Source organism: Pantherophis guttatus, chromosome 16 (assembly GCF_059756535.1).
Source record: "Pantherophis guttatus breed Tessera chromosome 16, ASM5975653v1, whole genome shotgun sequence".
In the NCBI taxonomy this organism is placed as follows: Eukaryota; Metazoa; Chordata; class Lepidosauria; order Squamata; family Colubridae; genus Pantherophis; species Pantherophis guttatus.
In genome coordinates this window covers 8,453,388-8,465,624 of record NC_142078.1, presented here as the reverse complement: position 1 = coordinate 8,465,624, position 12,237 = coordinate 8,453,388, and the positions used below count along the sequence as shown (strand labels likewise).

The window sequence follows — 12,237 nt, the reverse complement described above, 5'->3', positions numbered from 1 at the left end:
AGTCTTTAAATCAATCCAAGTCTTTGCCAGTAAAATCAGTCCAGTGATACAAAAATCTTCCTACCACACAAAGAGTAGTTGGTTAGAATAACAAACTCACTCTGGTTCACAAACCACGATGGTAGCAAATCCATCCAACGATGATAGCACAATGAATAGCAACTCCACACACTCTGGTAGCTTATCATCAACTGAATACGTCACAGTACCTTTCTTAAATACGTTCCCAACTAATTACAGCCTGACTCAGCATTACAATGAATCATCAGTAAAACTTTAAAGTCACACAATACATATTCATATTAAAGTTACAGAACACATATATTGCCTGGACAATTTGTTAGGCTCAAACCATATTCTATTCTATTCTATTCTATTCTATTCTATTCTATTCTATTCTATTCTAATTCTTCCATTCCACTTTCTATTTCCTTTTCTATTCTATTCTATTCTATTCTATTCTATTCTATTCTATTCTATTCTAATTCTTCCATTCCACTTTCTATTTCCTTTTCTATTTCCTATTCTATTCTATTCTATTCTATTCTATTCTATTCTATTCTATTCTATTCTATTTCTATTCTAATTCTTCCATTCCACTTTCTATTTCCTTTTCTATTTTCTATTCTATTCTATTCTATTCTATTCTATTCTATTCTATTCTATTCTATTCTAATTCTTCCATTCCACTTTCTATTTCCTTTTCTATTTCCTATTCTGTTCTATTCTATTCTATTCTATTCTATTCTATTCTATTCTATTCTAATTCTTCCATTCCACTTTCTATTTCCTTTTCTATTCTATTCTATTCTATTCTATTCTATTCTATTCTAATTCTTCCATTCCACTTTCTATTTCCTTTTCTATTTCCTATTCTATTCTATTCTATTCTATTCTATTCTATTCTATTCTATTCTATTCTATTCTACTCTATTCTATTCTACTCTACTCTACTCTACTCTACTCTATTCTCTCTTTCCATCTATGTCTTTATTTAAACTAATTTATATCCGTGCAGGCAACGCCTTAAAAGATCTAAATTCATTTAGCGTAAGCAAACAAATAAACAAACAAATCAAAAGCGAAACCACTTTCTCCCTCCCTGCCTCCCTCCCGCCTCTCCTGGCATCCAGGAAGGACTCCATCCTGGGCGTCTTTTCGCAGAGGTTAAAAAAAAACCCCAAAAAATCCACAACTCCCATCATGCCTGGCGAGAAGCGACGTTCACCGGGAAGGGAGGGAACAGATGGGGAGAGGGGAGGGGAGGGGGTGTAGCAGCCTCCCCTTCTTTGCGCAGGCGCGCAGCACGGAAGAGAAAGAGAGAGGAGAGGAGGAGAGGAGGAGGGAGGGGGGGGTGTTTGGGGGAGAAACGACAAAAGGTTGGTGCGGCTACGACAGAGGAAAAGCGGGCAGGTAGGGAGGGGTCCTGCTTTGCAGGGCAGGGCCGGTGGGGGATGGTGTGGGGGGGGAGAGGGCAGGGGGAAGGAAGTGGGTGACCTCATGCAACCCCCCCATCTCATCCCCCCCCCGCGATCGCCTTCTGGAGAGGGGGAGGGGGTTTCCCACCCACCCAAAAAGCAGCAGAAATTCCTTTTTGCAAAAGACTTGCAGGGGTTGGAAGATCTCTCTCTCTCTCTCTCCCTGCACCCCAGGAATCTCATCTTGCAAAGCCCCCCCTCCTTTTTTATATATTCCCTTCCCCCGCCCCCCATCCCGGGTTTGAAAAGGTGGAGCGACCCCTTCCTTGACTCCCTCCTGCACCGATCCCTTGGGGAAGCCAACCCGACATCCTTGCAAAGATCAGATGGACGGACGGCAAATGCGGGGGCCCCCCTACCCAATAAGGAGCCAAGGGCATCTTTCTCTCTCTTTCCCCCTCCCCAGCAAAATTTTTCAAAGGCAATCCGTCGGTGAGGAGTTTGGGGGGATACAATGGACTCCCCACCACCCCTTGATAATGCAAAGTCGTCACCCCCCCCCTTTCAAAGGGGCTGGGGTATTGAATTCTGGATTGATGGCATGCTTTGGCACCCTCAAAAGAAATCCTGCTAGAAGGATCCCTTCCGAATGCACAAATATATGCATTTAAATATATATATATATAATATATTTATATATATATATATTAAATATATTTATAAATAAATATATATATAAATTATAAATATAAATATATTTATATTTAAATGCATATATTTATGCATTTACTATATATATATATATATATATATATATAGTAAATGCATAAATATAATTATATATAAATATAAATATAATAAATATAAATATAAATATATATATATATATATAAATATAATATATATATATATATATATATATATATATATTATATTTATATATATATATATATTTATATTTATATTTATTATATTTATATATATATATATATATATATATATATATATATATATATATATTATATTTATATTTATATATATATATATATTTATATTTATATTTATTATATTTATATATATATATATATAGTAAATGCATAAATATATGCATTTAAATATAAATATATTTATATTTATAATTTATATATATATTTATTTATAAATATATTTAATATATATATATATAAATATATAATATATATATATATATATAGTAAATATATATAGGAGCCTGGATAGCCCAGCAGACTAATGCATTGTAATTTAACTCCAGCAATTAGTAAGTTCGAATCTCGCCAGGCTCAAGGTTGACTCAGCCTTCCATCCTTTCTAAGGTAGGTAAATTGAGGACCCAGATTGTGGGGGCAATAAGCTGACTTTGTAAAAATATACAAAAGTATGAAGGCTATTGCTTAACGCATTGTAAGCCGCCCTGAGTCTCCGGAGAAGGGTGGCATATAAATCAAATTTAAAAAAAAATGCATATATGCATTTAAATATAAATATATATATTCGAAATGCATAAATGCATGCATTTAAATATAAATATATGTGTTCGAAATGCACAAATGCATGCATTTAAATATAAATATATATATATTCGACATGCATAAATATATAAACATAAATATGGATCTGCCTGAATAAATGCAGATTTTCTTCTGGTGATAGCATCTGGGTGGGTTTGCCTAGGGTGGAAGTCGATCTCTGCAGGACTCTTCAGAAGCCAGTGGCTCTCAAGACCTCAGAAATCCATGCGGATCTCCCAAAAAAAAGAATAAGTAGCATGGTGTTTAAGGGGGAAAAACCCCCCCAACATTCAATTTTACAATTACAGCGAGTTCGAATCTCACCAGGCTCAAGGTTGACTCAGCCTTCCATCCTTTCGAGGTAGGTAAAATGAGGACCCAGATTGTGGGGGCAATAAGCTGACTTTGTATAAAAAAAGAACACCGCTTAGTGGGGGCCGAAAGCCCTACTAAGCAGGTATATACAAAAGTATGAAGGCTATTGCTTAAAAGCATTGTAAGCCGCCCTGAGTCTCCGGAGAAGGGCGGCATATAAATTAAACTAATAAATAAATAAATAATAAAATTTTAGAGAATGTCTGTCAAAGATCTTTCCAATAAAGGAGAATGTTTGTAGCTTGGGATCGAAATGAGGGGTTCTTTGGTGCTCTCTCTGAGCTTGTGGGGTTTCCTTGCAGGCGTTTTATGACCCATTTAGGTAACATCATCAGTGCTAGAAGGAGGTGGGGCTTGGAGGAGTAGGAGGACTGTGGGGTCCTTGGTGCGCTCTGAGCTTGGGGGTTTCCTTGCAGGTGTTTCATTACCCAACCACATACCATCATCAGTACCAGAGAAGAGGGTGGGTTGTGTGGAGTGGAACAGGAGAAGGAGGGAGACTGTGTGTGTGTGTGTGTTTGGGGGGGGGGTTCTTGGTGCTTTCTGAGCTGGGTTGTTTTCTTGCAGACGTTTCATTACCCAATTAGGTAACATCATCAGTGCTAGAAGAGAATGGGGTTTGCTCTCTCTCTCTCTCTCTCTCTCTCTCCCTTTTAGCACTGATGATTTATTTATTTTATTTTTTATTTTATTTCGAATTTATATACCGCACCTTCTCCCAAGGGACTCAGGGCAGTGTACAGCCAGATAAAAACATACAATGCAAACACTAAAAACAATTAAAAAGATATATATATATTAATTTGGCCCCAATTTAAAATAACAAACCAATTAAAAAATATTTAAAAAATATATTAAGCCAGCCCGGCTTGCTGAAAAAAAGAAAGTTTTAAGGGCACGGCGGAAGACACCGAGGTACCAATGTTACTTAGTTGGGTAATGAAATGTCTGCAAGAAAACAAGCCAGCTCAGAATACACCAAGGACCCCACACTCCTCCTCCTCCTCCTCCTCCTTTCTTCCTTCTCCTCCTTTCTTCCTTTCTCCTTCCCTTCCCCTTCTCCCCTTTCTCCATCCCTCCTCCTCCTTTTCTTCTACATTCTTCCTTCTCCTCCTCCTTCTTTCCCTGCTCCCTGCTCCCTCCTCCATCTTCTATTTTCCTAACCTCTTCCATTTTCCCCTCTTCCGTGTCTTCCTCCTCCTCCTCCTCCTCTCCACAAACACCCACTCCCTTCTAGCACTGATGATGTAACCTGGTTGGGTAATGAAACATCTGCACGAAAACCACCAAGCTCAGAGAGCACTAAGGACCCCACAATGCTTCTCCTCCTCCTCCTCCTCCTCCTCCTCCTCTCCACAAACACCCACTCCCTTCTAGCACTGATGATGTAACCTAGTTGGGTCATGAAACGCCTGCAAGAAAGCCACCAAGCTCAGAGAGCACCAAGGACCCCTCAAAGCTGACCACTCCATCGTCCTGGCTTCGTCCTTGTGGACCAAGCCGTTTTGAACGTTGAGGACCAAGGCCTCCAAACTTCAGCTGGGACCCGTGAAGGTTTGAAGCACGGCTACACAACAGCCCTTCCCAACCTCACGCTGCTTCCAATAACTGCAAATCCGGGTCTTCGGTCAATAAAAAACATGTAATTCCTTCCCGATAATCTTTCCAGGATTTTGAAGGGGTGATGTTTGGCTGCAGCGGACAGGGTGGGGTGGGGTGGGGGGCACGTAGGGGAGAAAAATGACTTGCACCACCGTTGGCTCGCATCAAACCATTGCAATTACATTGGGGTGGGGTGAGGGGTGCAACATCCTGTGTAAGTAGGGCAGGCATCTGCGGTGCCTTGGATGGAAGGAAAACAAGCGGGGGGGTGGGTGGAGGAAAAGGAAGGAAAGATGCCTTCAGCCAGGGGATGGGCTTCAAAAATTTTAGCAAGGGGTTCTCTGCCTGGTTGCTTGGTGGGAGTGGCTATGGTGGGTGTGGCCTAGTCGGCCTCCGGCAGCACAGTGGTGGTGGTGGGGGGCGTTTTTGCCCTCCCTGGGCTCTGGAGGCTTTCCTCGAGCCTCCGGGAGGGTGAAAACGGCCTCCCCAGGCTTTGGAGGCCCTTTCCGAACTTCCGGAAGGCCCGTTTTTCACCCTCCCCGAGCCTCTGCGCGCACCCTGCACTTACCTGCATTGAAAACGGGCCGCGTGGGGATTCCTGGGAGGGGAGGGGCGGTGTGGGCGGGGCCAGGCGGGGTGGGATTTGAGGGTTCTCCGAACTGCACAGAATTTTAGCTAGAGGTTCTCCCGAACCTACTCTACTCTAATTCTATTCTATTCTATTCTATTCTATTCTATTCTATTCTATTCTATTCTATTCTATTATTCTCTTCTCTTCTCTTCTCTTCTCTTCTCTTCTCTTCTCTTCCCTTCCCTTCCCTTCCCTTCCCTTCCCTTCCATATTTTCTATTCTATTCTATTCCATTCCATTCCATATTTTCTATTCTATTCTATTCTATTCTATTCTATTCTATTCTATTCTATTCTATTCTATTCTATTCCATTCCATTCCATTCCATTCCATTCCATTCCAGATTTTCTATTCTATTCTATTCCATTCCATTCCATATTTTCTATTCTATTCTATTCTATTCTATTCTATTCTATTCTATTCTATTCTATTCTATTCTATTCTATTCTATTCTATTCTATTCTATTCTATTCTATTCTATTTCTATTCCATTCCATTCCATTCCAGATTTTCTATTCTATTCTGTTCTATTCCATTCCATATTTTCTATTCTATTCCATTCCATTCCATTCCATTCCATTCCCCATCCCATCCCCATTCCATGTTCCGTTCCATTCCATCTCAGAATAAAATATCCACACCCACAAACACGCATATATATATGACTCTAAATTAGACCCCAACTAAAACGCTGTAGCTACCATTGAAGCTCATGACGGTGTTCCAAGGAAAGCACAAATAATTAAATTCTGACCAACTGGATTTCCTTAAGTTTTCACGCCCCCAGTGATGAATGACCGTGTTATTTGGGAAACATGGGATGATGATGATGGTGATGATATTATTATTATTATTATTATTATTATTATTATTATTATTATTATTATTATTATTATTGCCTTTCTTAATAAACCTTCTAAACTTCCACCCTTGGGTTTTAGAAGAGGCCACTAGAGCAAATGTCCATTTGCTCTTTTTTGAACTTTTCTGCCGGGAAGTACTTGTGCGAGTTTTCACACCTTTTGTTGTTGTTGTTGTTAGTTGCAAAGTTGTGTCCAACCCATCACGACCCCATGGACCACGTTCCTCCAGGCCTTCCTGTCCTCTACCATCCACCGGAGTCCATTTAAGCTCACGCCGACTGCTTCAGTGACTCCATCCGGCCACCTCGTTCTCTGCCGTCCCCTTCTTCTTTTGCCCTCCATCGTTCCAGCATTAGGCTCTTCTCCAGGGAGTCCTTCCTTCTTGTTAGGTGGGCAAAGTATTTGATTTCACACCTTACTTTCCCCAAACTGCAAATTTCTTGCAAGATTGTGAGTTTTGCACGGGAGAAAATCCAGCTGTCCTTTGTTTTTCCTCTTCTTCTCCTTGGAGGTCGTTCCATGTTTTAATCAGGTGCTAAAATATCTGTCTACGTTGCTGGGTGAGGCTTCAAATCTAATGAAGGTTTTCTCCTTCCGGAGGAGGGATGTTCAAGAAATCACCAAAACTTTTCTTGACATGCTTAAATCTTGCACCTTTGTTGCTTTAGCAGGTGTGATGCACCACATGACTTTTGGATGTCCTTGAGATGTTTTTTTGTTAGTGGTCTTCTCAGCAGGCCTGGGATCCATCTGTTAAATTCACCACTAACTGCCAGAAAGAAGTGAACCTAATTCATTCATTCTCTCCTCTCTCTCCTCTCTCTTTCTTCTGTCTCTCTCCTCTCTTTCTTCTCTCTCTCTCTCTCTTATCTTTCCTCTCTCTCTCTGTCTCTCTCTTCTCTTTCTTCTCTCTCCTCTCTCTTTCTTCTGTCTCTCTCTTGTTCTCTCTCTCTCCTCTCTTTCTCTCTCTCTCTTGTCTCTCCTCCCTTTCCTCTCTCTCTGTCTCTCCTCTCTTTCCTCTCACTCTGTCTATCTCTCTCTCCTCTCTTTCTTTTCTCTCTCTCTCCTCTCTTTCTTCTGTCTCTCTCTCTTGTTCTCTCTCTCCTCTTTCTTCTGTCTCTCTCTCCTGTCTCTCTCCTCTCTTTCGTTTCTCTCTCTCTCTCTCTCTCTCTCTCTCTCTCTCTCTCTCTCTCTCTCTCTCACACACACACACACACACACACACACACACACACACACACACGAACACACAGAGTGAAATTGACCTCAACCATTCCAGCCTTACACAAGGATTTTAAAATTTGGGTGTCCATCAGGCTTGGTGATCCAAGGAAGTATGGAGCCCGTTGAATGGTCATATTGTTAAGAGTGCCTTCTACTCCCTCTGCCTGATTGAATTTCACATGTGGTTAGTAGAATACTATAGCAATAGCATCTAGACTTATATACCACTTCATCGTGCTTTTACAGCCCTCTCTAAGCGGTTTACAGAGTCAGCCTCTTGCCCCCCCAACAATCTGGGTCCTCATTTTACCCACCTCGGAAGGATGGAAGGCTGAGTCAACCCTACTAACGGAATAACCGTATTGGAAGGGACCTTGGAGGTCTTCTAGTCCAACCTCCCTGCTCAAACAGGAGCCTTATTTCATTTCAGACAAATGGCTGTCCAGTCTCTTCTTAAAAACCTCCATTGTTTGAGTACCACAACTTCTGGAGGCCAGTTGTTCCACTGATTAATTGTTCTCACTGTCAGGAAATTTCTCCTTAGTTCTAAGTTGCTTCTCTCCTTGATTAGTTTCCCCCCATTGCTTCTTGTCTTGCCTTCAGGTGCTTTGGAGAAGAGCTTGACTCCCTCTTCTTTGTGGCAGCCCCTGAGACATTGGAACGCTGCTATCATGTAACTCCTCAAGTTTTAATGGGTTTTTAAGGATAGAAGATTCTGATTTTACTTCCTACATCATCCTACAAGTGAGATGAGGGGCTACATAAATTGATTAAATAAATAAGACCTGCTTATTTTTCTTTTGAGAGGTCCTTGGTGCTCTCTGAGCTTGGTTGTCTTCTTGCAGACGTTTCATGACCCAACTAGGTAATCTCATCAGTTCTAGAAGAACATGGGGTATATGGAGTAGAGGAGGAAGAGAAAGAAGAGGAGGAGGACTGTAGAGTCATTGGCACTTTCCCAGCTTGGTTGTCTTCTTGCAGACGTTTCATGACCCAACTAGGTAACCTCATCAGTTCTAGAAGAACATGGGGTGTATGGAGTATAGGAGGAAGATGAAGAGGACTGTGGGGTCCTTGGCACTTTCTCAGCTTGGTTTTTTTCTTGCAGTCATTTCATGACCCAAACTAGGTAACATCAAGAGTGCACTGATGATCATCCTTGGTCCTTACCCAACACTGATGATGGTACCTGGTTGGGTCATGAAACGTCTGCAAAAAAAAAAAGTACCAAGCTCAGAGAGCACCAAGGATTCCTCATTTGAAACATGAGCTACACATATTTTATTTCTCTCTCTTTTTCTTTTTCCAAACAGGCCAGAAGAATCTGGGGAATCGATGCAACCCATCTCATCTTGGTTCCACCACCATGGCTGCTGCCCCTCAGCTCAACTCGGACGCCCTCCGCGAAGTTTTGGAGTGCCCCATCTGCATGGAGTGCTTCACCGAAGAGCATCTGCGACCCAAACTGCTCCATTGCGGCCACACGATCTGCAAACAGTGCTCGGAGAAGCTCCTGGCCAGCAACATCAACGGCATCCGTTGTCCCTTCTGTAGCAAAGTCACCAGGATCGCCAGCCTGGCTCAGCTGACCGACAATCTGACCGTCTTGAAGATCATCGACACGGCGGGGCTGAGCGAGACCGTCGGCGTTCTCATGTGCAAAGTGTGCGGGCGGAGGCTGCCCAAGCACTTCTGCCGGACCTGCAGCCTGGTGTTGTGCGAGCCTTGCAAAGAGTCGGAACGCCTCCACCAACATCACAACGTGGTGGCCATCAAAGAAGCCGCCGACGAGAAGAGGAGGGACTTTGGGGCCAGGCTGGGTCGCCTCCGAGAGCTGATGGGGGACCTTCAGAAGAGGAAGGTGTCTCTCGAAGGGGTTTCGAAGGACCTCCAAGGCCGGTACAAAGCCGTCCTTCAAGAGTACAGCAAAGAAGAGCGTAAGGTCCAAGAAGAGTTGGCCAGGTCGCGGAAGTTCTTCACCGGCTCCCTCTCCGAGGTGGAGAAGGTGAACAGCCAGATCATGGAGGAACAAGCTTACCTCCTCAACATCGCCGAAGTCCAGATCGTCTCGCGCTGCGATTACTTCCTCGCCAAAATCAAACAGGGAGATATCGCCCTTCTGGAAGAGGAAGGCGAAGAGGAGGAACCGGAGTTGATGAACAGCCTTCCCAAAGAGCTGACTTTGCAAGAGGTGGAACTCCTCAAGGTTGGTCATATCGGACCCCTCCAGATAGGACAAGTGGTCAAAAAACCCCGGAGCATCAACGTCGAAGAGACCTTGATGGAGACCACGGCAGAAGCATCGGGGTCCTTCAGAGAGGCGGATCTCCCTGCAGTAGAGGTCAACCCATTGTCCCATTGCTCTTCGCCTGCGAAACCAAGGATGTCCGAGGCCACCTCCAGCATCCAACAGTGCCACTTCCTCAAGAAAATGGGCTCAAAGGGTAACACGCCGGGCACGTTCAACCTGCCAGTCAGCCTTCATGTCACCCCGCAGGGAGAGGTCCTTGTGGCGGACCGGGGAAACTTCCGGATCCAAGTCTTCACCCGGAAGGGTTTTTTGAAGGAAATTCGTCGGAGCCCCAGCGGGATCGACAGTTTTGTGCTCAGCTTCTTGGGGGCCGACCTGCCCAACCTAACTCCCTTGTCGGTCACCATGAACTGCCACGGGCTGATCGGAGTGACCGACAGCTATGACAACTCGATGAAAGTGTACACCATGGACGGGCACTGCGTGGCGTGCCACCGAAGCCAGCTCAGCAAGCCGTGGGGCATCACCGCTTTGCCGTCGGGGCAGTTTGTGGTCACCGACGTCGAAGGAGGCAAGCTGTGGTGCTTCACCGTAGACCGGGGAGTCGGGGTGGTGAAATACACCTGCCTGTGCAGCGCCGTGCGTCCTAAATTTGTCACTTGCGACGCCGAAGGGATCATCTACTTCACTCAGGGGCTGGGCTTGAACCTGGAGAACCGTCAACACGAACATCACCTGGAAGGCGGGTTTTCCATCGGCTCCGTCGGTCCGGATGGACAGCTGGGCCGACAAATCAGCCACTTCTTTTCCGAGAACGAAGATTTCCGCTGTATCGCCGGCATGTGCGTGGACTCGCGGGGGGACCTGATTGTGGCCGACAGCAGCCGCAAAGAAATCTTACATTTCCCCAAAGGCGGCGGCTACAATATCCTTATCCGAGAAGGCCTGACCTGCCCCGTCGGCATAGCTGTCACTCCCAAAGGTCAGTTGTTAGTCCTGGACTGTTGGGATCATTGCATTAAGATTTATAGCTACCACTTGCGAAGGTATTCCACACCTTAAGATGGGGAAAACACACACTCATACACACACACACATATCTCTTTGTCCTTCAACCCCTCTCCCATATCAACTCTTCCAAGGTCTGTTGACCGACAATAGTGCCAACAGATTGTGCCATAAATGTAGAAACCGGGGTGACAGTTGCTCCGATATTTAGCGTGTGCATTCTAGAACAAAGCACGTTTCTGTTTGCAAGCGTAGAGTGTTGTTTTTTTTTTCCTTTTTAACACACAGCACACACACAAAATCTTAGCATTAATGACTTTTGGCTAAGGGGAAGCCAGGCCGGCAAGGCGATTATTTGTCCAAATGCAGCCTTGGACTTAACGTTTTAGCTGCAAGGCGATCGGTACAATTGTTGGCGGTGAAATCAATCGACTCACGGGGGGAAAAAACGGACGTAGAAAATGAGCCAACATCAGGCCTTCCGCACACCCAACTTACGAAGACGCTGGATGGATTCGGAAGGTTATTCTCCATCCTTTCCATCTCACTTTTTTTTTTGTGGAAACCCCCCGCTATTTAGAAAGTGATCAACCTTTTGTCCTTTTGCGTCCCCCAAAATCCTTGTTTCGGGTTCTTCTCCGTTCATGTGTGCAAATGCTAAATGCCTGTGTTTGTTTTTTAAAAAAATCTCAGTAACCTTGGCCAGCTCTCTCACTCCCTACTCTTGGCACCTTTTACTGAAAAGGACAATTGCAACTCCTTACAAGCCAACCCCACCGGATCTCGTCGGAAACATTTTGGCGCAGCTGCAACTTCCCACTAACACTCCGCCTCAAAAGAAACTTCTAGCTGTTGTTTTTAAACGCCTCCAAAGTTTTTTTATTATTATTATTATTATGTCCTCCCGTCTTGAGGCCTCTTGTCTGGTGTGAAGTAGGTCTTGTCTGGTTTGATGAAAAGAAAAAAAACAAAACAAAAGAAACTGGAAACTTTTAAAGAGTCTGTAACAAATAATGTTTGTTTAGAGGTGTGTTTTTTTCTCTCTCTCTCTCTTTGTAATTCATTACTCGGCTATCTTCTGGCTTTTCCGGGGAGGGCAGAGGGAATATTGTTTGAGAAGGTCACTTTTCTAACTGACAGTTTCCCAATTGTGAGAGAAATGGGTGTAAACAAAATCAGATGTGACAAACAATACGTTTAAATCCTACCTACATTCCACACTGTTGCACTGGCTGATGAGTTTCTACTTCAGGCAAAAAAATCTATGTGTGTCTCGGATGGAGGAAGGGACTTCTTGCCCTATTAAGTCGGATCTCTGCCAAGGACGCTCAAAATT

The 12,237-nt window shown here is 43.8% G+C and overlaps 2 protein-coding genes across 10 annotated transcripts in view; one reads left to right on the top strand and one right to left on the bottom strand.

The window, feature by feature from the left end:
* The window catches only part of ASTN2 (astrotactin 2), a 433,657-nt gene that overhangs the window by 87,922 nt on the left and 333,498 nt on the right, over positions 1-12,237 (bottom strand). The window lies entirely within an intron of this gene.
* On the top strand, positions 1,272-11,912 carry TRIM32 (tripartite motif containing 32). 5 transcript variants are annotated; one of them, XM_060694872.2, is made up of 3 exons: positions 1,344-1,413; positions 6,597-6,807; positions 8,956-11,912. In XM_060694872.2, exon 3 carries the CDS (start codon positions 9,009-9,011, stop codon positions 10,953-10,955), a length of 1,947 nt encoding a protein of 648 aa, XP_060550855.2. In that variant the 5' UTR covers positions 1,344-1,413; positions 6,597-6,807; positions 8,956-9,008; the 3' UTR covers positions 10,956-11,912. The 5 variants fall into 5 exon arrangements, with proteins under 5 accessions (XP_060550857.2, XP_060550854.2, XP_060550855.2 ...); XM_060694874.2 differs by lacking the exon at positions 6,597-6,807 and having other exon boundaries at positions 1,272-1,379; XM_060694871.2 differs by lacking the exon at positions 6,597-6,807 and having other exon boundaries at positions 1,341-1,413.

Coding starts and splice junctions, on each gene's coding strand:
- TRIM32 (XM_060694874.2), top strand. CDS start 9,009: ATGGCTGCTGCCCCTCAGCTCAACTCGGACGCCCTCCGCGAAGTTTTG.